The sequence below is a fragment of the Hemitrygon akajei genome, chromosome 4 (assembly GCF_048418815.1).
Source record: "Hemitrygon akajei chromosome 4, sHemAka1.3, whole genome shotgun sequence".
Lineage (NCBI taxonomy): Eukaryota > Metazoa > Chordata > Chondrichthyes > Myliobatiformes > Dasyatidae > Hemitrygon > Hemitrygon akajei.
Genome location: NC_133127.1, coordinates 30555952 through 30583736, shown reverse-complemented (window position 1 = coordinate 30583736; position 27785 = coordinate 30555952). Strand labels below are relative to the sequence as shown.

At 39.2% G+C, this 27785-nt stretch overlaps 1 protein-coding gene across 1 annotated transcript in view; it reads left to right on the top strand.

The window, feature by feature from the left end:
* The window catches only part of rnf212 (ring finger protein 212), a 77590-nt gene that overhangs the window by 21688 nt on the left and 28117 nt on the right, over positions 1-27785 (top strand). The window contains exons 3-8 of the mRNA XM_073041895.1: positions 4550-4611; positions 11112-11186; positions 12941-12997; positions 16124-16182; positions 17171-17227; positions 20406-20458. Coding sequence (XP_072897996.1) covers positions 4550-4611; positions 11112-11186; positions 12941-12997; positions 16124-16182; positions 17171-17227; positions 20406-20458 — 363 coding nt within the window. The remainder of the gene's footprint in view (positions 1-4549; positions 4612-11111; positions 11187-12940; positions 12998-16123; positions 16183-17170; positions 17228-20405; positions 20459-27785) is intronic.

Here is a 27785-nt window from a genome sequence, read left to right as displayed (position 1 = left end):
AGGAGAATCGGTTGATATTGTGTACTTGCATTTTCAGAAGGCCTTTGACAAGGTGCCACATATGAGGCTGTTCAACAAGTCCATGGTATTACAGGAAAGATTCTAGCATGGATAAAGCAGTGACTGATTGGCTGGAGTGGCTGGAATAAAGGGAACTTTTTCTGGTTGGCTACTGGTGACTGGTGGTTTTCCACATGATCTGTATTAGGACCAATTCTTTTTATGTTGTATGTCTTTTTATGATGGAATTGATGTCTTCATTGAAAAGTTTGCAGATGATACGAAGATAGAGGGGCAGGTACTTTTGAAGAAGAGGTTACAGAAGGATTTAGATAGATTAGGAAAATGGGCAAAGAAGTGGCAGATGGAATACAGTGTCGGGAAGTGTATGGCCATGGACTTTGGTAGAAGAAATGAAGGGGTTGACCATTTTCTAAATGGGGCAAAAATACATAAAACTGGTGCAAAGGGATTTGGGAGACCTTGAGCAGGATTCTCTAATGGTTAATTTTCAGGTTGTGTCTGTGGTGAGGAAGGCAAATGCGATGTTAGCATTCATTTCAAGAGGACTAAAATATAAAAGCAAGGATGTAATGTTGATACTTTATAAAGCACTGGTGAGATGTCACTTGGAGTATTGTGAGCAGTTTTGGGTCCCTTATCTTAGAAAGGATGTGCTGAAACTGGAGAGGGTTCAAAGGAGGTCCATAAAACTGATTCCAGGATTGAATGGTTTGTCATATGAGGAGTATTTCATGGCTCTGGGCCTTCATTCACTAGAATTCAGAAGAATGAGAGGTGATCTAATTGAAACCTATTGAATTATGGAAGGTCTTGATAGAGTGGATGTGGAGAGGATGTTTCCTATGGTGGGAGAGTCTGAGACCAGAGGACACAGCCTCAGAATAGAGGAGCACCCTTTTAGAATGGAGATGAGGAGAAATTTCTTTAGCCAGAGAGTTGTGCATCTGTGGAATTCTTTGCACAGGCAGCTGTAGAGACCAAGTCTATGTAAATTTAAGGCAAAGGTTGATAAATTCTTGATTGGTCAGGGCTGGAGGGATATGGGGAGAAGGTAGGAGATTGTGTCTCAGAGGAAAATTGGATCAGCTATGATGAAATGGCCGAATTCTGCCCCTATAAGTCTTCCATAATAGGAAGAACAGTCTTCACTCAAGTTGCTTCATGTGTACTTGTGAGAACTTGGCTAGAAAGATTTTGATGCCATGCACCTAGAGAACAAATCTGAATTGATAGATGTGTTGGAGGCTTTGTACATTTGGGGACGCAGGACAATGTCTTTACAACACACTTCAGAGCCTCACAGTTACAACAGACTACTGATGAGAACATAGATGATTTCATGGCAAGATTGGCCCTGGTAGCACAGGAATGTAAGTACAAAAATATTCCTGAGCAAATTCCAGGAAGCAATGCTTATCCAGATAGATTTCCTATCTGAAAAGTTTGATTTGTCGTGGTACAAAGCAGTCAAGAGATGACTTGCGCAGATTCTGTCCCATCGCAAAAATGTCAGTGTTTACCAGCAAACACCAGCCTGCAGCCTACACTCTCCACAGAGATGCCGTTAGCTCCTCACCCACAGAGATGCTATTGCTGTGGTAAAAGTCATGCCCACTGGTGCAATTGCAAGCATCAAAAGGCAGTCTGCTGCTTCTGTCAGAAGGTAGGGCACCTTGGAAGTTGTGCTTCACCAAGCAGCACAACATGAGTAAATGGCAGAATAAAAACATCGACTTCATACAAGGGGAATGCTGGACTGAAGTGGGCACTGTTTTCCAGAACCAACCTCCTTACTTGGTTACACTCACAGTGGACAGTTAGCCTGTGAAATTTGACGTGGATATGGGGTCAGCTGTCACTATTGTAAGCAAATTATACCAGAACCAAAAATAACGACTGCCAAACTCGGCGTTCCTCAGCTACTCTGTAGATAGTGTGGATGTGTCTGATGACTTTACTGCAGAAGTGGTTTCACTTACCCATGCATGTTGTTGGGGGGGGGGGGCACAAATGGCCTAATTTGGTCGGCGGAAATTTGATTAAAATAATGTCATTGGTGCTGTTCTGCATCAATCATATTGGGGGGAGCCCCATATTGAATTCTCTATTACAAAAGCACTAGTGGGTTTTCCAAGCTGATGGCTTCAGGTCATTACACTGGTCTGGTGGTTAAGTTCAAGTTCCAGCCAAAGTTCTACAAGGCCCAGCCAGTGCTGTATGTAGTGGGCACAAAGGTAGAAGAACCTGACCCACTACAGAGAACAGATGTGATACCGCTGGAGCAAATATATGGCAAGCAGGAGGCCATGAAACAAAAATACAATGTGCACACCAGGCTGTGAATGGCTGGTGCTAGAGTCTCGCATATCTCACAGGAAGACAACTGGCTCCCAGCTGTTGTGTGGTCAAGTAGCAGACCTTGAGCTGACAGATGGACAAATTGTTAGGTGACATTTGGATCATATACATCAGTGAACTGATAGAGGTCCCAGGGAAGCGAACAGATGAGTCAATGAATACTTCATCAAAAGAAGGGGACATTCTCCGTCCACTGCTCTTGACATCAGCTAACCAGGAAGGCACAAAGTGGGAAGCTGTCCCCCTGTGGTGGTACCCAATGGTCTGCCAGCCAGTTGACTGGAATCAAGTGGGATAGACCTTTCATCATTTTTCTCAGTTTATCTCATTTATCCCATTCCTCTGGTTCCCATCTATAGGGGAAGAGGAATATACTGTGTCAGATCGATTGCGAGAATGTGGTGAGTGTGGATGTGGCCGATTGATCGCACAGTGAATCATTTGGATCTCCTGTGTACAGGAGGCACTCAGTTTTGGACATGAGGTTTTGAGTGTGCATGCCTTTCGTCTCGGTGGCCTGGTTCATAGCTCCTGCACTGTAAGTCATCCAGTGTGAAATTTTTACCTACATGACTCAGTAAAAATGTTTAATCCTACTACTTCAATGTAGTTCTTGTACCGCACAATATGTAACACTTCAATGATGAAGTCAGATTGGACGGGCTAAGTTCCTCCAGAATTGTGTGTGTGTTGTAGCTGAGTATTTTTTAGGCCAATAGAAGTTAAGAGAAAGAATAAACAGTGACAATTGAAATGTAAAGATAGACAAAACCTTATGCTCTGCCATGCTTATATCAACTTGCATTAGTTTTCTAGCCCAGTAATATTCAGTGGCATCCTAATGTCATTTATATGGTAGTAATTTATTAATCTGCTATTTGCCCCATGAAACCATTATTGATAACATCATCATTTAACAAATTGTAAATTGACTGCTGTTAATTACTTTGCAAAATTACTATTTCATATAGAATTCCATGAATCACACGAGGATATTGAAATTAAAAATTTGCAAAACAAATTGTTTAATGTCCACAAAGAATTCAGAATTTTATTATGCTTTCATTCACTATAAGAACAGTGGGTTATTAATTCTGAAACCAAACGACTATTTTCATAAAGGACCTTTGAAAATATGTGGATATTGGAAAATGGGCCATCTAAGGAAATGATCTGAAATCTGATTATTGCATGGATATAAAGATAAGATGTTAACATCAGCTTTAGAGAAATTGTGATCATTTGCTGATTAAACTAAGTTAGGGGGTTTGTTGTTAGCAAACAGATTACAATGAATTGCAAAGAAATCTTGATCACTTAGGAAGATGGGATAAGAAATGGCAAATAGATTTCAAGTTATCCAAGTATGAACAGATACATATTGAACAGTCAAACCAGCATGTTCCCTGCTGTTACTACTTTAGGCTTGTTGCCACATGCTGACGCTACTTAACTGTACACTCTCTGATGACTGTATAATTAAAAACATTGCAGTCACCAGAAGATTGGTGCCTTACTTTTGACTTATGAAGGACCTTATGGACAGTATCATCTCCAAATCTAACACCCCTTACCCTAAATGTTACTCTAATTTTAGATACCTTTGCTTTGGAGAAAACATTTCCTCCTACCTGTTCAATCTGTGCCCTCCTCATTTTTTTGTGTATGCCTCAGATTCCTCTGCTCAAAGGCAAACCAAATGCAGCCAATCATTTGAAATGATCCATACCATGCAACATCCTGGTGAATCTCTTCAATCTCCCTTTCATTCATTGGTTTCTAACTTTTAGACCGGCCTTCCATACTGGGCCCTTTGAAAGTCCTGAAGTCTACAATGTAGTCACTACATCAATCATTCTGACTTCATGAATGCATTTTATTGGCACAACACTGGGCTGACTGTTTTTGATTAATCCCCACCTCTTCAAGTGCAGATTAATCCTGCATTTTAGATTTTCTTCTACCATCATTCCTACCACTGTTATTGGAATCACAGGTTATAATTATTTGCATTATCTGTGCTGCCCTTTTTGAATAGTGGTGTTTTATACTTAGTTGTTTTAGAACAAATTTATTTTATGTTGAGTTGCCTTTCTGGTTCCTGGTTCTAAATATATTTTGTAAAAGGAAGAACAACACCTATAATCATTTATTCTCTTTTTTTTAGGAGGTATAGATGTATGCTGTGTCTGCAAAGCGCGATGTCACACTGTATTCCTTTCAGATAAGGTATTATGAAAGCAAATATCCTGTTTAATCTTTTTTCCTCCAATTTTCATCTTTTTAGACCCCACTTTACCACTGTAAAATATGTCAGTAGGGTGTTTAAGGAGACAGTAATGAATATTACCTAATAATTTAGAAAAATGTGTGGATAACTTTGTTAAATATTTTATTGTTTATCAGTTTTAATAAATAACAGATGATCCTTGAAAATAAGTGATTTATTTCAGTTAATTTCCTCGCTTTGGCTGTCAGCGACCTCAACAACTGATTTGTCATTAAACCAATATTTGAATAGTTTTCTGTAATATGAAAAACCTCAAATGAATTTGAATAAGAACAGTTTGATGAAACTGTTCCCTTTTTCAGGTGAAATTAAGGAAAGTATGAGACAATTAAGGAATGTGTGTCTTCACTAAACCATTTAGTGCCCCACATATAAAACTTGCTGTAAGAAATCCATTTGGTATATTCTCTAAAGAAAGCACAGCTTGTCAAATATGATACGTGTAAAACAAGTAAAAGATTTTACACAAATGTTTTTCCTTTATTGCTTGGAAATATCATTTCATGCTCCTTCCAACACACATGACTATTAAACCAAGCTAGCAAATTTAAATTACATTTAACACCTAATCTTATTGTTTTACCAACTCCAACTTGTCATGTGGCCATCTGCATGACATTTAGTTTTAGCCCTGGCCATTGTCTGTTTACAATCTTGGCCACTCCCAGAAGCTATCTTATCCCATAGAAGATATCTTAAGTATATCCCATCCTTTAACCAAGCTTGAAGTGTGGCCTGACACAGATATCTTCTCCAATACATCACTCCCAAAGGTGTGGATCAGTACCTAGATAAACACCTTGCTAATTTCCAACTCCTGAAAGCCCAAAAGAATTGATAAAAGTAGAGGAGAAAGGAAACTGCATAGAACAGAAAGAAGAGTCCCACATAGAAAATGGGATGAAAATGATGACAAAAGAGTAGCAGAGTAGCATACAGAAAATGGGAGGAGGAAGGAAATTGGGTAAAGGATATGGAAAGAAAACCAAACCATTCACTGTAATGGAGACAAGTGAGATGAAGTAATCATGATTTTGTACATCGTATCTCTGTGTTAACAATGCAGTTAGGAATAGAGAGATGATAGAATTGCATCCCATGTTATTTTCGTTAGTTAGTCCTTTAGGTTCAAAGATAACTTCCTTCTTTGATTCTTTGGGTTCCGAGGTGACTGATGTGTTAAGTGTAGTACTTGCACATTCTGGCAAAGATGAGTTAAGAGATGGTCCCTGTGGTGGGGAGGTGGGTTAAGATACAGTGCACTCCTTCCGCTGTTCATGCTCAGCTTTTGTGTGTTCCTGATGCATGTACTGAATTTCTCAGTTGCATCCTGAATGTCCCTATTCCAATCTGAAATGTGCCATAGATTTCCAAGGATTATATTACACTTTTTCAAGACGCATTAAGAACATCTTTGGAAGATTTCATCTGCTAATCTACATTCCATTTTGGGATTTGTGTCAGACATGCAAAAGAAGCGATCTGACCATTGGAAACAACTGAGTATAATTAGACATTTGATCTGTGTATATTTCTGGAAGAAAACTCTGACATTTGTTTGGCTATCCTCCTACTGGATGTAAAAGACTCAAGTTGATAGCACTTTTCCAGAACTTTTATGCTAAAGGTGTTATGCCTCAAACAAGGAAACATAGTTACTGTACAAAAGGCCGGTCAATTAAAAGGGAAATGTGTAGAAATTTCTTTTCTTAGTGGATGAGGAATACCCTAGAGGGTCGTGAAAACTAGATCATTAGAAATACTTAAGGTGCACGTGGATAACTTTTTGGAAGATCAAGAGTTTGATCAAATAGAGAAATAGCACAAAGTTAAGGCCAGCATAGATCAGCCATGATCACTTGGAATGCCAGGACACGTTTGAGGAGTGAGATGACCTATTCCTACTCCTACTGCTATTGTGTGACAGGGTTGTAGGCACTGAAAGCAAAAATGGAAATCATGGGAGGCTGTGGTAAAACTCATCATTGATGTTTGTCTTCATTGAAAGGCAGCTCATGTGATAATCAAATTTTCCATTTTTCTGAGTCTGGTTCTGGACCTTTATTGTCTTTGAGTGGTTTTATACAGCAGGAAAATCTTGATTGGAAGACCTGTGTTTTGTGACTACAAATTGTGAAGAGATTGAGATTAGTCTCTCACTGCACACCTTTGAAAGTGTCAGTTTGATGACAGACTGGAGTAAATTTCATTATGAAGGGAAAGTGACAGATTTTGAAAATCTTTCTTTCTGTTATGCAGATTAGCTCCACTCCATTAAGAAATTTGTTGGAGATGAAGTGTGGTGAGAACGATTTTAAAAGGTTATTGAAGCAAAGCCATAGTTTTACTTGACATCAGTCTACATTGATACTTGGTCTGATGTAGCTCACAATGAGAATGGAGCTAAATTTCTGAGGGATGCCAGATCTGAGAAGGATATTCTATAGTTCCACACAACTGATGTAGTCAAAGGATTTTGAGGTCAGAAATGGTTATCTAGAGAAGTTGATACTGCTCCATGAATTTCTCTTTCAAGCTTCTTGTCCTTTGTGCTTCATGGTACCAGATCAAGATTCAGAAAGCAGTTCAGACAGGAAACTGTGAATTTGTTTCTGAAGCTCTTCTGATATATTTTAGCTTTAGATGGAATACCATATATTCCCTTGTTGTTAATCAGTTTGCATATTTCTTTTACAACATCTTGTCATCCAAGGTTGATAGAGAGGATGACATGAATTTTTGCTTTAGGATGGAATTGAAGACACTTGTGTGGAAAACAGTATCTTGGTTGAAGAGCTCTTTGAAATTACTTCTAGCAGACACTGCCCATTTTTCCTTGAAAAGCTCCTTTCTATCCTTAGTTTCAGTGGATTGGGCCTAGGTCATACATGGTATTGACAGTGCTGAAAAACTTTAGCCATATTATAGTTATCAGCAAGATGATAGATTTCCTGTGCAGTTGCAACTGTTCTTTATGTTGTAGCTTTTCTGTTTGACCTAAGCCTTCGAGTAGCTAGAACAGTTACTCAAGCCAGTGTGCAATTTCCAATTCAGGATTTCAAATCAATTTATTGCCATATTCAGAGATAACAAAGCAGATTAGATTGTGGTCAACCCAACAGTCATTAATACTTGTCACGGTATTGTTGATGTGGACATTATTGATCTCTTGCTTAAGTCAGTGACATAGTCCATCCAGCACTAATGCTTGGACTGGGGGTGTTGCATGAGGGCTTGTGTTTTTCTCTTCAGAATTTCATTAGGGCACACTGCCTTCCTTTCCAGAAGATTGTACTTTGAGTGTGTAAGGAACTGATTGCAGACTTTAGTAGAGGGAAACCAGAGATCCATGAACCAGTAATCATCAGAAGATCAGAAGTGGAGAGAGTTGGTATCTTTAAATTCCTGGGTGTCACTATCTCAGAAGTCCTGTTCTGGACCCATTATATAAATATTATTGTGAAGAAAGTATGGCAACGCCTCTACTTCCTCAGGAGTCTCTGGCGATTTGGCATGTCTTAAAAAACCTTGGCAAACTTTTATAGACGTGTGATGGAAAGTGTGCTGCTGTCTGGCTGCATTAAGGCCTGGTATGGGAACACCAGTGCCTCTGAGCAGAAAATCCTACAAATGGTAGTGGATTTAGCCCAGTATATCATGACCACATTTACATGAAACGTTTATGTAGGAAACAAGCATCCTTTATCAAAGATTCTCGCCACCAAATCCATGCTCTTTTCTCACTGCTGCCATCAGGTAGAATGTACAAATGTCTCAGGACTCACACTACCAGGTTCAGGAACAGTTACTACCCCCCCCACCCCCCCCCCCCCCCCAACCATCAGGATTTTGAACAAAAGGGGATAGCTGCACTCGTTCTTTTTCTGGTATTTCCATAACCGACAGTCTCACTTAAAGGACTTTTTATCTTGTTATTTCATGCTTGGTATTTATTATTAATTATTTGTATCTGTATTTGCATAGTTTGTTGTTCATTGTTTCTGTTTATAGTTACTGTCCTATAGATTTGCATAGTATGCTTGCAAGAAAAAACCTCAGGGTTGTATGTGGTGACATGTACGTACTCTGATAATAAATTTTACTTCGCATTTTTAACTTTGTTTTGACCAGTCACCAGTGGAGTTTGGTGGGAACAAGAGTGATTAGGATTGATGCATATTTGGATGTGGTTGGCAAGATTTGTTGAGCTATTGTTCATGGCAAGAGGAGAAAAAGATGCTTGCTAGAAGAACACAAAAATAGTTTGTATGGAGGCATAAGGTTTCTGTGGTAGATATAATAATAAAACTATTTCATTTTATCAGCCTGGATTAGAAGGCACATATGACCTACATTATTCATTGCCTTAGCCACCTTTCTTCAATATTTAAAGACATCATTTAGTTTTTCTTTCTTTCTTTTCCAATCTTTTTATTAATATCAAGATAGATATAACATAATATTGCTACACAATTATTGGGATTACATTGTTAATGGATAACATATATAATTATATATTCAGTTAATACAAAGGTAATAAACCTCTCAAAAATGTTCAAGTACAAAAGTAGAATACATTAAAAAAAGGATTAACATATCCAAAAAGAAAAAAAAAAGAAAATATACCCCCAAAAAAGGCTAATCTAAACAATACTAAGCAAAAAACTAAGAAAAGAAAAGAACATGGGCTGTTTATAACATCAAAAAAAAAGGACCATTAGTGTCATCAACTCCGAACCTCCCTGCATATATTAACACAAGAGAATAGGTTTGGAAATAGGTCAAATCACATCGTATGAAAGTGTTGAATAAAAGGGCTCCAAGTCTTTTCAAATTTAATAGATGGATCATATATAACACTTCTGATTTTTTTCTAAGTTTAAACATAACATAGTTTGAGAGAACCAGTGAAATGTGGTGGGAGGATTGATTTCTTTCCAATTCAGCAAAATAGATCTTTTAGCCATTAATGTAAGAAATGCAATCATCAGAAGTGCTGAAGAGGTTAAATGGTGTGGTTCTATCATTGGTAAACCAAAAATTGCAGTAATAGGATGAGGTTGTAAATCAATATTCAAAACAGTTGAAATAATGTCAAAGGTATCTTCCCAATATTTTTTCAGAGAGGAACATGAGAAAAACATATGGTTTAAAGAGGCTGTCTCAGAGACATCTATCACACACTGGACTTATATGAGAATAATAACGAACTAATTTATCCTTAGACATATGGGCCCTGTGCACTACTTTGAACTGTATCAACGAATGTTTAGCACATATAGAGGATGAGTTAACTAACTGAAGAAATTTTTCCCATTTTTCGATAGGTAAAGTAAGCTTAAACTCCCTTTCCCAATCATTTTTAATTTTATTAGATGCATCTAAATGAATTTTCATAATTATATTGCAGATAGTTGCTGTTGCACCTTTCTGATAAGGATTTAAATCTAAAAATTTTTCCAAACTATCCATAGAGTATAGATTCAGTAAAGTAGGAAGGACGGTATTTAAAACGTTTCTAACCCGTAAATATCTAAAGAAATGGGATCTAGGTAAATTATATTTGTTAGATAATTGTTCAAATGATATGAAACAATTATCCAAAAATAAATCACAAAATCGTAATATACCTTTAGTTTTCCAAGTCAGATGGGCTTGGTCCATAATAGAGGGATAGAAAATAAAAGTTAGATGTAATAGGACTTGCTAAAATACATTGATTCAACCCAAAAAAAATCCGAAATTGAAACCATATTCATAAAGTGTATTTAACTATTGGATTATCTACTTGTTTATACAATTTGGAAAGAGCAAAGGGAAGCAAAGTCCCTGAAATAGAACCCAGTGAAAACCCTTGTACCGATTTACATTCGAGATTTGCCCAATGAGGGCTTGAAGTTATATCCAAGTCCCATAGCCAAAATTTCAAATAGTGGATATTAATTACCCAATAATAAAATCCAAAATTCGGCAGCGCCAGACCACCCTCCTTTTGAGACTTCTGTAAATATCTTTTGCCTAACCTCGGATTTTTACTCTGCCAAATATAAGAAGAAATTTTAGAATCAACACTATCAAAAATAGATTTCAGAATAAAAATTGGTTCCGCTTGAAATAAATATAAAAATTTAGGTAAAATAATCATCTTGATAGCATTGATCCGACCTATCAGTGACAAAGACATTGATGACCAATTGGTAAATAAATGTTTAATTGGATCAATTAAAGGTTAAAGGTTAGCCTTAAATAAATCCTTATGTTTTTTTGTAATTTTAACCCCTAAGTATATAAAATAGTCGGTAACCAATTTAAAGGGTAAACATCCATAAATTGGAACCTGCATATTTAGAGGAAACAGTTTGCTCTTATTAAGGTTCAGTTTGTAACCCGAAATTTTTTTTATATATATATATACTTACTTACGATTATTTTCTTACAGATGGATCCAGATCTTAAGGCACTTTTTACACAGCCAGATAAAGTTTGTGAAAGATACCTAAAGATGTTTGTACAGGTAAATAATAAATCGATAAATTGGTTTGTTATATTGTCACCTGTACTGAGTTACAGTGGAAAAACCTTTGCCATTCATCCAAGAGGCCCTCCATTGGTTGGACTTGACCATGGATATTGTGTCCTAGCTGCTTACGTTATATACAAGCCAGGGCAGTATGATATGGAGAGCAAACTGTGGTCCATGCTGTGGGCTCCCTTTCTCTATGCAGCTGGGACTGATACAGTTTGGCACCAACAACGTCACAGAAGTTGCCAGTCAGTGTTGCATTCAATGTTGGCCTGCCTAGGAACTCCAGATCTGGATTTTTTCTTAGGGTTTACTCCTGAAGCCTTCTATGTGAGTGGGTATAGCCACAAGGCAGCGGAGGTTTGAGATCAGAATTTTCTTTCTAGACGAGCAGCCAACCACAGTTGATGAGCCCCATCTGCCTGCGGAGACTGGTTTTAAGGTATCAGTAACCTGCCTTTGCCCCGTCTGCTGTCAATAGAAAAGGTTCTACCAGGTTTAGTAGCTAAGCTGCATGAGAAGGCTAGAAGGGACATGGTTGAGACTGTTCAAGGTGCATGACACTGGGAGCATTTAATAAGTAGTGGGAGCTTATCCCTCCAGCACCCCTGACTATAACAACCTTAAGGAATCTTTCATACAAGTTATTTCACTGCAACAGTGAATTGAGGTAGTATAAGGGAAAACAATAACAGTACGGAAGTCTTTGTGTGGCCTTCTTCGGTCATGCTCAACCGTGGGTATTGCACCTCTGGTAGTCACTGGGAATGGCTTCTCCAGGGCGCAAGCCAGGGCAGAGTTGATATGGAGATCCGTCTGTTGCTTATGCAGTGGGACCCCCCTCTCCATGCTGATGACAGGTCCAAAGGAATGACGAAAGTCAATACAGTTTGGTGCCAGCAGCATTGCAGGAGTTGCGTGCCGGTGCTGGGTACAGCAGTCAGCCAGCTTCAGGACTCCGACTCCGGACTTTTCCTCGGGGTTTACTCCCAAAGCTTTTCCCGTGAGCGGGTATAGCCTGAAGGCAGTGGGGGTTTGAAATCAGAGTTTTCCCTCTCCTAGATGAACTACCATCCATGGTTAATGAGCCCCATCTGCCCGGAGCAATTGGTTTTAAGCTGGTTTTAAAGCTGAGGTGTACCTTATCTGAGCTCAGATCATTACCATATCCTGGCTAGTTGTCAGCATGATCTATTAATTTTCTGTGGCATCTAACAATCATTGACTAAAGTGCATTGTGCTTTCTAAAGCTGGATCATCCTTTTTTTTTAAAAAAAGTGATCATCCTTTTTTTAAAAGAGATCACAAGTATTTACAGTAACAGTTGGTAAGTATGAATTTTACAGTATATCTTGTCATCCCATTTTGAATTTTGAAGCAGTAAGCTGCAAATAATATAAGCAATTACATGCAAGCAATGTTACAAGTATTAACACTAATGTGTGACAGGACTTAATGTACCGGTACTCTTACATATATTTCTGAAAACCCACCATCAGCCGCATACACAGGCATTTCATGGCATCCTTCTTTCAACAGCTTATCCTGACTAGTTTGAATACTCTTAAGGATTGCAGTGTTGCCTAAGTTTGAGTTTGTTTGTGTAGCGAATCATCTTAACTAAGCTCTAATACTGATATCTAAAAATTATATACACTGTAGTATCTAATGTTATTATGGAATGTACTATTTTTATTAGTTCTGAAAGCACAGTAATAATTGTGATTCTAATTGCTTTATCCTAGATAATGGACTTTCAGGAAAAACACAGAAGACATTTGTGTGCAAAAGAAATAGAGGAGGTAATGTGTTCTGCTAGCTGAAGGACTCTGAAACCATTGCTACTAAAATGCATCTGCATGATATTCAATTAAAACCTACCAGAATTTATTTCATGACCATATCTACAGAGCAACTTTTCTCCCATGTAGTGTGGCATATTTATTGATAATCATGCACAAGCAATGTTTTGGAAGAGGGTTGGAATATATGACTGTTTAATGTATTTACATAGATACCCCTATTATCAAAACCATATCTCTGGTTACAAAGCTACTGATTAAATTAGTTTTTCTATTTTAGCTGTAATTTTCAGATGTCATGGATTAATATTTGTTAAGCCACATGTGCAAGTCTCATGAATTCGGAACTTTTATGCAACTGCTAAGAAACTGATCATATGCTCACAAAAATTGTTCTTTCCTTGTGGGAATGGTTGGGGGAGGGTGGGGTTAGGAGGCTACAGTAGAAGAAGAAGAAGAATAGCCCTTAACTCAGCAGTGGAGTTATGGGGGCACCGTCACGATGGTGTTTCCGTAGCAATCTTTTTTCTCCAAACATATCTTTGCTCATTGTGGCCAAAAAGTTCTGTTTTAACTTCATCATTCCACAGGACTTGTTTCCAAAATGCATCAGGCTTGTTTAGATGTTCCTTTGGAAACTTCTGATGCTGACTTTTGGCCGCAATGAGCAAAGGTATGTTTGAAGAAAAAAAGGGTGCAGAATTTCATGAAAAGAACACCTCTCCAACTGTTAAGCATGGGGGTGGATCGATCATGCTTTGGGCTTGTGTTGTAGCCAGTGGCATGGGGAACATTTACTGGTAGAGGGAAGAATGAATTCAATTAAATACCAGCAAATTCTGGAAGCAAACATCACAACATCTATAAAAAAGCTGAAGATGAAAAGAGGATGGCTTCTACAACAGGATAATGATCCTAGCACACCTCAAAATCCATGATGGACTACCTCAAGAGGCGCAAGCTGAATGTTTTGCCATGGCCCTCACAGTCCCCCAACCTAAACATCCTAAAGAATCTGTGGATAGACCTCAAAAAAGCAGTGCATGCAAGACAGCCCAATAATCTCACAGAACTAGAAGCCTTTTGCAAGGAAGAATGGGTGAAAATCCCTCAAACAAGAATTGAAAGCCTTAGCTGGCTACAGAAAGCATTTACAAACTGTGATACTTGCCAAAGGGGGTGTTACTAAGTACTGACCATGCAGGGTGTCAAACTTTTGCTTCGGGCCCTTTTCCTTTTTTGTTATTTTGAAATTGTAAAAGATGGAAATAAAAAAAGTTTTCTTAAAATATTAAAGAAATATGTCATCTTCATGCCTTTTGGAAATCAGGTCATCTTTTACTCGCTTAGCTATTCACAGTAACAGAAATTTTGACCAGGGGTGCTCAGACTTTTGCATGCCACTGTACATGAGGGGATGTCAGTTGACACAAGGTTTTGAGCAAATAGAACAACGAGAAAGCAATATTGTTTAACTGGCAAGATTCCTTGGAATTTTGCCCAGCATCAAGCAAGAAACTCAGTCCTGTCCCACCTGGAAAATGGTACCTCATATGTGTGGTAAACTATGTATACCTGTCTGAGCACGCCCCTCTGCTGACTGCTCCTGTTGCTCCTCCCACAGACCCCTGTATAAAGGCGATTGGGGCACTGCTCCTCCCTCAGTCTTCGACATGTCGTGCTCCCTTTTTGCTGTTAATAAAAGCCTATCGTTAACTTCCAGTCTCCTAGAGTTATTGATGGTGCATCAATATGCCAGGATGTTGTTTATTGACTTTAGCTCGATGTTCAATATAATCCTCCCTCAGAAGCTGATGGGTAAACTGTCTTCATTGGGTCTCAACACCTCTCTCTGTAACTGAATCCTAGCCACCATTGGGTCTGTGTTGGCAGAAACATCTCTAGCTCCATCACGCTAAGAACTGGCACTCCCCAGTGCTCAGTCCTCAGCCTGTTGCTGTTCATGTTGCTGATGCATGACTGCATTGTTAGATCCAGTTCAAACAATATTATCAAGTTCACTGGTGACTCAACTGTAGTTGGCCATATCAAAAACGATAATGAGACAGCATCCAGCTGGTAGAATGTTGCAAGTGCAACAACTGGAGTCTCAACATGGATCAGACCAAATAGATGATTGTGCAGTTTAGGAAGGTGCAAGCTGACTCCTCCCTCACTGCACATATACGACTCCCCTGTGGAAAGAGCACCGTTTCTGGGCGTGCATGTAATGAACAATTCTACCTGGTCCCTCAACGACACCTCTTTGGACAAGAAAGCATAGCAGCATCTCCACTTCTTGAGGAGAATGAGGCGAGCAAGGATTACCTTGCCCATTTTAACCAATTTTTTCAGGAGCATTATGGAGAGTGTCCTGACCAGCTGCATTACTGTATGATATAGGAATTGCAAGGCATCTGACTGCAAGTCCCTACAAAGGAATGCGAGGACTACTGAAAGGATTGGGGTCTCTCTTCCACTCATTAGAGATGTTTTTTTCAGGAGAACTACGTACGCAGGGCCTTTGATTGCCAGTAATCACTTCCATCCATCCAACCATAAGTTTGACCTCCTATTATCAGGCAGGAGGTAGCATAGCTTTAGGACAAGAAATGTTAGGATGAGAAATGGCTTCTATCCCCAGGCTGTAAGACTACTGAAACACTGTGGCACCAGCCAGGTTTCATCACATATGAAGCATCAGCAGCATTATGCAGTTCACTTTTTAACTTGTATATGTAACTTATTATTTGTTTGTTGTAACAGCATGCGTTGTTTGTGAGTTATATGTACTACATTGTGCACCTTGGTCCAGAGGAATGTTGTCTTGTTTGGCAGTATACATGTGTATGGTTGAATGACAATAAACTTGAATTTGAACTTGACTCATTCTTGGGACCATATTTACTTGCTGCATTAAGTACAATGACAAGGCAAGTTTGAGTAAATAATGAAGTAATAGGATATAAAATGGTATAAGTTAAAATGCTTAAGATTTTTCTGGTGAATCGCATTTTTAATAAGATTACTTGTGCAATCTTATTATTGGGAAGGTAGAAATAATGATTTAAGTTGTTACTAGTCGTGGAAGTTTACCAATAATGTATCTATTTCTTGTACAATCAGCATGAAAAATTGAAGGCTTATGCAGAGCATATTATACAGAAGAAAGAACAATTACAGCGGTAAATATTTCTTCATCTCAAATGCCATGTTAAGGCTACTTTAAAACTTTGGGTTCTAGTTTATAATATGTATTACCTTCATCAGTTTTCTGATGTTTAGTATATCAAGACATTATCGTTTATTGTATTTCCTAAAGCTGAAGGTAATTTTCCTCCAGGTTTGCTTTTCTTCTCTACTCTCACCATGCAATCTTTGTCGCCAGTGCACTGAGTCTGTTGGTGCTATCTACCTATATTTAGTTTTTGGTCTGGTACACAATTACACCTTTTTAAAATAAAAACCCTGCATTCATTTTTGTCAGTGCATGTAATAAATCCTTTGAAAGTAAGTAGTTGAGGAGGACTTGATATTTAAAATTATGAGGGGGATAGAGTTGATGTAGATAGGCTTTTTCCATTGAGAGTAGGGGAGATTCAAACAAGAGGACATGAGTTGAGAGTTAGGGGGCAAAAGTTTAAGAGTAACATGAGGGGGAATTTCTTTACTCAGAGAGTGGTAGCTGTGTGGAACGAGCTTCCAGTAGAAGTGGTAGAGGCAGGTTCGGTATTGTCATTTAAAGTAAAATTGGATAGGTATATGGACAGGAAAGGAAAGGGCTGAGTGCGGATCAGTGGGACTAGGTGAGAGTAAGCATTTGGCACAGACTAGAAGGGCCGAGATGGCCTGTTTCCGTGCTGTAATTGTTATATGGTTATATGGTTAAGATAATTGTGTCGGTATTAATTGATAACCTTTCCTGGAGCTTTCATCACATTGAAAATCTTAACACTGAGACACTGAAAAGTTGATAAGTTATCATTATTTATGGAGATCTGGAACAACCACAGCAGAATTTCAATTATTTTGGTTGAATTTATGAAATATTTTCTTGTTGGAAAGGTGTTATTTAGCATTGTGGCACTGGAGAAAATAACAGCCTCATATGTTACAGAATGCAATGTAATCATAAAACTTGATTTCGTAATGGATTGTATATTTATCTTTCAGTGAACTTGCAGAAAATAAGAACTATATAACAAAACTAGAGAATACATTTCAACAAAGGTAAAGTCTTTCGTAGATCAAAAGAATGAATGGTAGATCCATTTATAAAGTTCTGCTAAAATGTGATGTCAGTAGAAATTTAGGGGTCACACTCAACATGCTACTTGAACACATTAAGCAGCAAGAAGGAAACTGCTGCATTACAGAATTCTTGCTGTTTGATTTCTTCTAACTATTGCTATAATTTTACACACTTCTGATCTCCACAATTTTTCAAGTTTTGACTGCCCGTAGTAACTGGGCAGATGTTTTCTGATTTAAAGACCGTTGCTGAAACTGATGTCCCCAGACACGGATGCGGCTACAGAGCTTTCCTTTTTTGGGAGAATAGCAAGGACAAAGCTGTTCAGATGGAAACAGGGTGTGGGGAGGGAAAGGAGGTCTCGCAAGAAAATTATATTGATTGAGGCCATTTAGAGAGCAATACATTTACCCAAACTTCAGTACCAATCATTGTAACGTCTATTCACAAAGAAGGTTCTCAAATAAATCTGTCAACCATTGCAGTTCAGAGCAGGACAAGGAATGTTTGTAGATATGAAGTTGTCTGATGCAGTGAACTTTTATGTAACTGGCTCCTCCATTAGTTAGATCCAACAACATTAGCAGCATCTCAGTTGTAGTGCACTGTTGCAAAAATGGTAGGTTGTTTATCCAGTAAATACTGTTGGTCTGTGACAACAGAATCATACATGTATGCACAGACTGTATATATGTTCATGTATGTAAAGTGTGCTGTAGTGCCAAAACAACTATATGGTGAAATCCAACTGAAATTTTTTGTATCAGTGAAATTGAATGGGGGAGGGGTCACTGGGTCTTAATCATTGTGAAGAGATTTGAAATTTTGTTGGTACTACTAAAGACAGATAAGTGTTCAGGTGATCCAGTACACCTGAGAAAGGGAAAGGAAAAACAATTTCTTAAATGCAAACACGAGGAAATCTGCAGATGCTGGAAATTCAAGCAACACACACAAAATGCTGGTGGAACGCAGCAGGCCAGGCAGCATCTATAGGAAGAAGTACAGTCGACATTTCAGGCCGAGACCCTTTGTTAGTCTCCATTACCAATTTGGAAACTTGAAGAAATTTCGTAAACTTTAACAGAGTAAACTTCATCACAGTTGCGTTATTCTTGAAAAAAAATAGTTCTGAGTTGATTATTACTAGGAGTGCCTCATTTAACATTTCCCTACCAATAGAGCAGGTAGAAGTGCTGTCCTGCTCTCTAAAGCCCCCTTTGGAAAGATGTTTCTGCATCTACAATTTATGTATTGCTGTTTAACTGCATTTCCCACTGAACTTAATCCTTGGTCTGTTATACCAAAGAATTGATTGCGGACTTCACCAAGGGGAAGTTGAGAGAACACACACCAACCCATGACCCAGGACTCCAACACAGTCCTCCAGCAGCATCGAGGAAGAGGGCGAGAGAGAGAGACTGTCACATGCAGACACTTTTCTCCAGCTGCAGAGAGCGAGAGGCTGGTAGACAGTGCTGAACACCCATTAGCCTTCTGGTCACTCCTCGATGATTTCAATCTTCCTTGATACTTTAATTAGCAGGATTGGTGAGAAATGGATTTGACCATGGGCTTGCAACCCTTTTCCAGGCTTCATGGCTTCGAGGCCACACGTTTCACTGGAAACCTCATGGAGACAGCAAAGCACCATATTTCTCAGTTGACCTGAAAACACATCACCAAAATATAGATTATAGGCTCCAATAGTAGCAGAACTACATTTGAAAGAAGACGTAAAAGAAGTGAAAGAGGTAGTTTCGTGAACAGTCTGGAGAATGTTGCCCTTGGTCATGTTGTTCGCTGATGCCATCTTTTTTTTCTAGCCAAAGAATCTAATAAATTTCTATAGAGGTATCGTGGAGAACATTCTGACAAGTTGCATCTGTGCCTGTTATGAAGGTGCCAATGCACTGGATCAGAAAAACAAGCTGCAGAGGTTTTTAGATTCAGCTAGCCCCATCATGGGCACTAGTCTCCCCACCAGCAAGGACATCTTCAAAAGGCAGTGCCTCAAGAAGATGGCATCCATCTTGAAGGATCACCATCCAAAACATGCTGTCTCCTCATTACCACAATCAGGGAGAGATACAGGAGCCTGAAGAGGCACATCCAATGTTTAAGGAATAGCCTCTTACCCTCCGTTGTCAAGATTTCTCAAAGGTCCATGAACCTATAAACACCACCTCACTTTTCTCACTTTTTGCTTTATTTACATTTATTTATATTTCTATTGTAACTTACTGTAGTTTTTATGTATTGCAATGTACTGCAATTGCAAGACAACAATTTTCATGACATACTGTATCTCAGTGATAATAAACCTGATTGAGATTCTGATTCCACTTAACTTGAGCATTACTATCACAACATTTTTACTATGATAGTTATTAATGTCATACTTTGACAGGAGTTCATCAAGAGCTGTTTTAGATTAAACAGCTGCATCGTTGTCTGGTATGGAGAGGGGTGGGGCGCTACTGCATAAGATCGAGGTAAACTGCAGATGATTGTAAAATTAGTCAGCTCCATTATGGGTACTAGTCTCTGTAGCATCCACGATATCTTCAACTGTTCCTCAGAAGGGTGGAGTCCATCATTAAGGATCCCCACAACTTAGGAGATGCTCTCTTTGCATTGTTAACATCCTGAAGGTGCACACTCAACAATTGAAGAACAGCTCCATTCCCCCGCCATCAAATTTCTAAATGAACATTGAACTCATGAACACTACCTCACTTTTTAACATATTCTGCATTTGCACTAATTATTTAATTTAACTGTTTCATAAACATATATGTATACTACTATAAGTTTTTTTCTCTATATTTATCATGCACTACCTTTGCAAAGTTTAACAAATTTCACAACATATGCTGGTGATATTAAACTTGATTCTGACTCTGAGTGGCTCACTGCTTTAAGTAGATTGAGCTCCCAAGTGAAGAACTCTGAGGGAGGGGGTGGAATTCATAACTTAACCCATTTATCAGACACAGGGGTGTTTGCCATTCCAGGAGAACACCATGCAAATTACTGCTATGACCTTCACAGATGTCTTCTGGGTTATTTAAGTGTCTATGTTGATTTGTATAATACAATATTAGTGAATGAATATACTGTAGGTATTACTGATGCTCTTCTCTCTGGTATCAGACAGCAAACACCACGATTGTCTACCCCAGCCACATCAAGAGAATTTGTTTCAAGTAAGTTCTTCCTTAACATTAGAGTGCAACTCAACAGACATATTTTGTATTTATATGGTTAGATTGTTATGTTCATCCAGAGCCAGTGTGCATAACAATTCAGTCATTGCATTATCCAATTAAAAATATAACAATGACTTAACAGAGCCCATACAAGGTATTCACCCCTTTGGAAGTTTTCATGTTTTATTTACAACTTTGAATCACAGCGGATTTAATTTGCCTGTTTTTGACACTAATCAAGACGAAGGACTCTTTTGTGTCAAAGTAAAAACAGATTCTCTAAAGTGATCTAACTTAATTACAGACATAAAATGCAAAATAATTACATACATATTCACTCCCTTTAATATGACACACCAAATCATCACTAATGCAGCCAATCGGTTTTAGAAGTCACACAGCTAGTTAAATGGAGATCACCGTGTGCAGTCAAAAGAGCTTCAACTAATTGTAGTAAAAATACATCTGGATCTGGAAGGTCCCAACTGATGGTAAATCAGTATCATGGCAAAAACTACACCATGAAGACAAAACACTCCAAGAACTTCGAGAAAAGGTTATTGAAAAGCATGTCAGGAGATGGACAATAAGGAAGTTTCCAAGTCACTGAATATTCCTTGGTGTACAGTTAAGTCAATCAGCAAGAAATGGAAAGAATATGTTACAACTGTAAATCTGCTTAGAGCAGGCCGTCCTCAAAAACTGAGTGACCATGCAAAAAGAGGATTAGTGAGGGAGGCCACCAAGAGACCCATGACAACTCTGGAGGAGTTGCAAGCTTCATTGGCTGAGATGGGAGATACTTCGTATACAACTTGTCTGGGTGCTTCACCAGTTGTAGCTTAATGGAAGAGTGGCAAAGAGAAAGCAATTGTTAGGAAAAAAGCTCCCATGAAATCTTGTCTAGAGGTTGCCAGAAGGCATGTGGGAAACTCTGAAGTCAGCTGGAAGATGGTTCTATGGTCTGATGAAACCAAAATTGAGATTTTTGCTATCAGAATATATACTATGTTTGGCGTAAGCCAAATACCACACATCATCAAAAATACACCGTCCCTACGGTGAAGCATGGTGGTAGCTGTATTGTGGGAATGCTTCACTGTGGCAGTCATTGGAAGGCGTGTGAAGGTAAGGGATAAAATAAAGCAAAGTACAGGGAAATCCTGGAGGAAAACATGATACAGTCTGCAAGAGAGCTGCAACTTGGGAATAGATTTGTTTTCCAGCAAGACAATGACCCCAAGCATAAAGCCAAATCTACACAGGAGTGGCTTAAGAACAGCAAGGTTAATGTCCTGCAAGTGACCATGGCCAGAGTCCAATCTCCAACTGAGAATTTGTGGTAGAACTTGAAAAAGCTGTTCACTCGTGATCCTCAGCAATCTGACAGAGATTGAGCAGTTTTGTGAAGAAGAATGGGGAAAAATTTGCAGTGTCCAGATGTGCAATGCTGATAGAGACCTATCCACACAGACTCAAGGGTGTAACTGCTGCCAAAGTTGCATATTACTGAATACTGACTTGAAGGGGTGAATACTTATGCAATCAATTATTTTGTGTTTTATATTTGTAATAAATTTAGACCAATTTGTAGAGATCTGTTTTCACTTTGACACAAAATAGTTGTTTTTTGTTCGCAAACATGAGGAAATCTGCAGATGCTGGAAATTCAAGCAACACACACAAAATGCTGATCGAACGTAGCAGGTCAGGCAGCATATATAGGAAGAAGTACAGTCGACGTTTCAGTCCAAGACCCTTCGTCAGAACTAACTGAAAGAAGAGATAGTAAGAGATTTGAGAGGGGGAGGGTGAGATCCAAAATGATAGGAGAAGACGAGGGGGAGGGGTGCAGCTAAGAGCTGGAAAGTTGATTGGCAAAAGGGATACAGAGCTGGAGCAGGGAAAGGATTATGGGACAGGAGGCCTAGGGAGGGAGAGAGAAAGGGGGAGGGGAGCACCAGAGGGAGATGGAGAACAGGCAAGGAGTGATTGTGAGAGGGGCAGAGAGAGAGAAAAAAGGGAGAGAGAGAAAAGAAAAAAAAGGAAAATAAATAAAGGATGGGGAAAGAAGGGGAAAGGGACATTAACGGAAGTTAGAGAAATCAGTGTTCATGCCATCAGGTTGGAGGCTACCCAGACGAAATATAAGGTGGTGTTATGCCCGTCCACCAGAGAAAGCAGGATCTCCCAGTGGCCACACATTTTAATTCCATGTCCCATTCCCATTCTGATATGTCTATCCATGGCCTCCTCTACTGTCAAGATGAAGCAACACTCAGGTTGGAGGAACAACACCTTATATTCCGTTTAGGTAGCCTCCAACCTGATGGCATGAAATTGATTTCTCTAACTTCCGTTAATGCCCCTCCTCCGCTTCTTACCCCATCCCTTATTTATTTATCTATCCATCTTTTTTTCTTTCTTGCTGTCTCTGTCCCTCTCACAATCACTCCTTGCCTGCTCTGCATTTCCCTCTGGTGCTCCCCTCCCCCTTTCTCTCTCCCTAGGCCTCCCATCCCATGATCCTTTCCCTTCTTCAACTGTGTATCCCTTCTTTTTTTTTTTAAATTTTTTTATTAGTTTTTCAAAACATTTTACAAAATTAAAAACCCCAAATCCCAATGAGGAGCATTAATACAGAGCAAGGTTAAGCATACAATAACAATATGCTACACAGGAAGAGAATTTAACAAAAAAGCACCTAAATTAAAGACAAGTGAGCTTAGTGTCCTCCCCAAACCCCACAACACAAGAAAAAAAAAACAATTCCAGACCAACCACCACACAATATAGAGAGTATAAGTCCGGACAGTCAAACTCCCAGACTGTAAATACACTTAGCAACAGAGGATAATAATGCCTACTACCAGAAAAAAAAAGGGAGCTGAAAGCAAGGGACTGAAAAGAAAAAAAAACCCTAGTCAAGAGGAAGGTTATGAAAGTACCGATAAAAGGCCCCCAGAAACTGTGTATCCCTTTCGCCAATCAACTTTCCAGCTCTTAGCTTCATCCCTCCGCCTCCTGTCTTCTCTATTCATCTTGGATCTCACCCTCCCCCTCTCAAATCTGTTACTATCTCTTCTTTCAGTTAGTTCTGATGAAGGGTCTTGACCGGAAACGTTGACTGTACTTCTTCCTATAGATGCTGCCTGGCCTGCTGCGTTCCACCAGCATTTTGTGTGTGGTAGTTGTTTTCTTTTTATCAGTGTCAAAAAGAGCCAAATTAAATGCACTGTGATTCAATGTTGTAAAACAATAAAACATGAAAACTTCTGGGGTGGGGAGGTGGGGAAATACTTTTTATAGGCACTGTATATTTTCGGGCAATTTTTAATGTAAAGCCTTAATAAATAGTCCATGTCAATCTCTATTATCTGCAATTGAGAATGAAGTATAAAATTGCTTCTGTTCTAAACATTTATTTGAAATTGTAGTTACAAAACCTTAAAATGCTTCACCAGCTATGGTATGTTTTAGTTACACCTTGTTACAAAAGTTATATTACTGTATCAACTTTGTGTACTTAATATATTTACTGTATTGATGAGATCTTCTCAGTTATTTGGTAGTGCACTTTGCATCAGCACCAAGCAATGTTCTCAGTTTCAGCTGCAGGTGGCACTATGCAGTACTGTTGTTGGAATATCTACATAGTACCACCTAGAGGCTGAAACCTTACAATACAAAGCAGTAAACAGAAATGAAATACTTGATGAATAACACACAAACAAGCAGGTCAGGCAGCATCTACGGAAAGGAATGAAAAGTCAAGTTTTGGGTCCAGGTTCTTCATCAGGACTGGATGAATTACTGCCAACTTTCTCTTTGAGGTAATAAAAGAACAAATAAATGGAATGAAAAAATAAACTGACACAAAGTAATATTTGAAAATGGGAAAATGAAGAAAGAAGACCAGCTACAGGATAAAAACATTCTTCAGGTTTTCCTTTTATAACCTTTGCATATTTACATTACAACATTGGTGTTCTAATCATTTGATTTTATATTATTCATATTTTTTTCATTCAGCATGGATTTTTCTACTTTATTTCACCACTTAGCTTATTTGCTCTGTATAAAAATTGCAATACATATTATAATTTTTTAAAATATATGTTTCTGGGTGGTCAGTATTTATTACTCATCACTAATTACTGTTGAATGTGATGAGATGAAGCCTTCCTGAATCAACTGTGGTGCTGTTGCAGAGGGAGTGCTATTATTGTAAGGGAAGTGAAAATATGTTTCAAAGTGTAAGTGACATCTAATTGGACTTCCACTTACAGGCTTTAGAGTACCTTGTTTTTCAAGGTGCAATATTTTATACAGCACAGAATAGGCCCTTTTGGCACAACAAGCCACACTGCCCAGTAACCCACCTGAACGAACCACAGGACAATTTACAGTGACTAGTTAACCTAATAATGGGTACGTCTTTGGACTATGAAAGGGAACTGGAGAACCTGGAGGAAACCCATGCACTCACAGGAAGGATGTATAAACCTCTTATAGACGGCGTCAGTATTGAACTCTGTACTGCGACACCCTGAGCTCTGATAGCATCACGCTAACCACTATGCAGCCACGATACCTGTAGACCAAAGCTTTTCCCTAATGTAGGAGGAACCCTTGTACTGCTGCTATCCATATGGTACATACTGCAGGCATTGTGTTGATTTGGGCTGTATTGGAAGTTCAGACTTGTTATTGGATAAGGCAATGCAAAGAATTACAATGTGCCAAATAAGCTGCAGAGAAGAGACACGTATTCTTCAGATCTGCCTTGTTGTGGCAGGTGGAGAGTATTCTTCTATTCTGATAGGGGCAAGTAAAAGGCTCCTTTGTCTTTTTGTGGCTGTACTCATGGCACAAAGAGTTTTCCTCATCTCTGGAGCTGTATTTATTGGGGAAAATAAAGCTTTCTTCATGTTACTGTAATAATTTAAAGAGAGAACCTGATGCAACATCCCAGCCTTATTAATTGTCTATTTTAGATCAGTATTTGGTTAGTGGTTACCCTAGGCTGTGCCTGATGGAATAATGAAGATTGGTTATGTCAGTCAGTGGTCAAGACGATTTGCTGAGACTGGTGCTCAGTTGAGTATGGCATGTTATTAACTTGCTAATTCTTCCATATCTAGATGGTGGCAAGCTCATACGGGTTTCAATTGTGGGCTGCTTCTCTTATTGAGCACCTATCCAGAAGAATGGGATGCTAATCAATATAAGGCACACTGTGTCAGCACATCCAGAGATGGTATCCCACACCATCTTGTTACATCTCTTGTTCTGAGCAAGGCTGTAATGATGAAGAGATTACAAAGAAGATAACAATAGTACGGGAGATTCCCTGGATTTAACTGCAGGATGCTCCTGGAAGAGTGAAGGCAACAGAACAAAATCACAACAAAGCCAGCTCCTCAATATTTCTTGTAGACCTGTGGCAACAGTGCAATTTCAACTCTCTCACCTTGATTGGAACTAAAAGCCTTGGTTGTGGATGCTAGCCTTTGACCCACAAGGGTTGGACATTCCTCTGGTGCAGCTCTGACAAACATCTGTTACAGCAGACTGCCTAAAGAGTTAGAAACATAGAAACATAGAAAATAGGTGCAGGAGTAGGCCATTTGGCCCTTCGAGCCTGCACCGCCATTCAGTATGATCATGGCTGATCATCCAACTCAGAACCCTGTACCTGCTTTCTCTTCATACCCCCGATCCCTTTAGCCACAAGGGCCATATCTAACTTCCTCTTAAATATAGCCAATGAACTGGCCTCAACTGTTTCCTGTGGCAGAGAATTCCACAGATTCACTACTCTCTCTGTGAAGAAGTTTTTCCTCATCTCGGTCCTAAAAGGCTTCCCCTTTATCCTTAAACTGTGACCCCTCGTTCTGGACTTCCCCAACATCGGAAACAATCTTCCTGCATCTAGCCTGTCCAATCCCTTTAGAATTTTATATGTTTCAATAAGATCCTCCCTCAATCTTCTAAATTCCAGTCAGTATAAGCCTAGTTGATCCAGTCTTTCTTCATATGAAAGTCCTGCCATCCCAGGAATCAATCTGGTGAACCTCCTCTGTACTCCCTCTATGGCAAGAATGTCTTTCCTCAGATTAGGGGACCAAAACTGCACACGATATTCTAGGTGCTGTCTCACCAAGGCCTTGTACAACTGCAGTAGAACCTCCCTGCTCCTGTACTCAAATCCTTTTGCTGTGAATGCCAACATACCATTTGCCTTTTTCACCGCCTGCTGTACCTGCATGCCCAACTTCAATGACTGGTGTACAATGACACCTAGGTCTCGTTGCATCTCCCCTTTTCCTAATTGGCCACCGTTCAGATAATAATCTATTTTCCTGTTCTTGCAACTAAAGTGGATAACCTCACATTTATCAACATTAAATTACATCTGCCATGAATTTGCCCACTCACCTAACCTATCCAAGTCACCCTGCATCCTCTTAGCATCCTCCTCACAGCTAACACCGCTGCCCAGCTGTGTGTCATCCGCAAACTTGGAGATGCTGCATTTAATTCCCTCATCTAAATCATTAATATATATTGTAAACAACTGGGGTCCCAGCACTGAGCCTTGCGGTACTCCACTAGTCACTGCCTGCCATTCTGAAAAGGTCCCGTTTACTCCCACTCTTTGCTTCCTGTCTGCCAACCAATTCTCTATCCACATCAATACCATACCCCCAATACCGTGTGCTTTAAGTTTGCACACTAATCTCCTGTGTGGGACCTTGTCAAAAGCCTTTTGAAAATCTAAATATTACCACATCCACTGGCTCTCCCCTATCCACTCTACTAGTTACATCTTTAAAAAATTCTATAAGATTCATCAGACATGATTTTCCTTTCACAAATCCATGCTGACTTTGTCTGATGATTTCACCTCTTTCTAAATGTGCTGTTATCACATCTTTGATAACCGACTCTAGCATTTTCCCCACCACCGATGTCAGACTAACCGGTCTATAATTCCCCGGTTTCTCTCTCTCTCCTTTTTTAAAAAGTGGGGTTACATTAGCCACCCTCCAATCCTCAGGAACTAATCCAGAATCTAAGGAGTTTTGAAAAATTATCACTAATGCATCCACTATTTCTTGGGCTACTTCCTTAAGCACTCTGGGATGCAGACCATCTGGCCCTGGGGATTTATCTGCCTTTAATCCCTTCAATTTACCTAACACCACTTCCCTACTAACATGTATTTCCCTCGGTTCCTCCATCTCACTAGACCCTCGGTCCCTTACTATTTCTGGAAGATTATTTATGTCCTCCTTAGTGAAGACAGAACCAAAGTAGT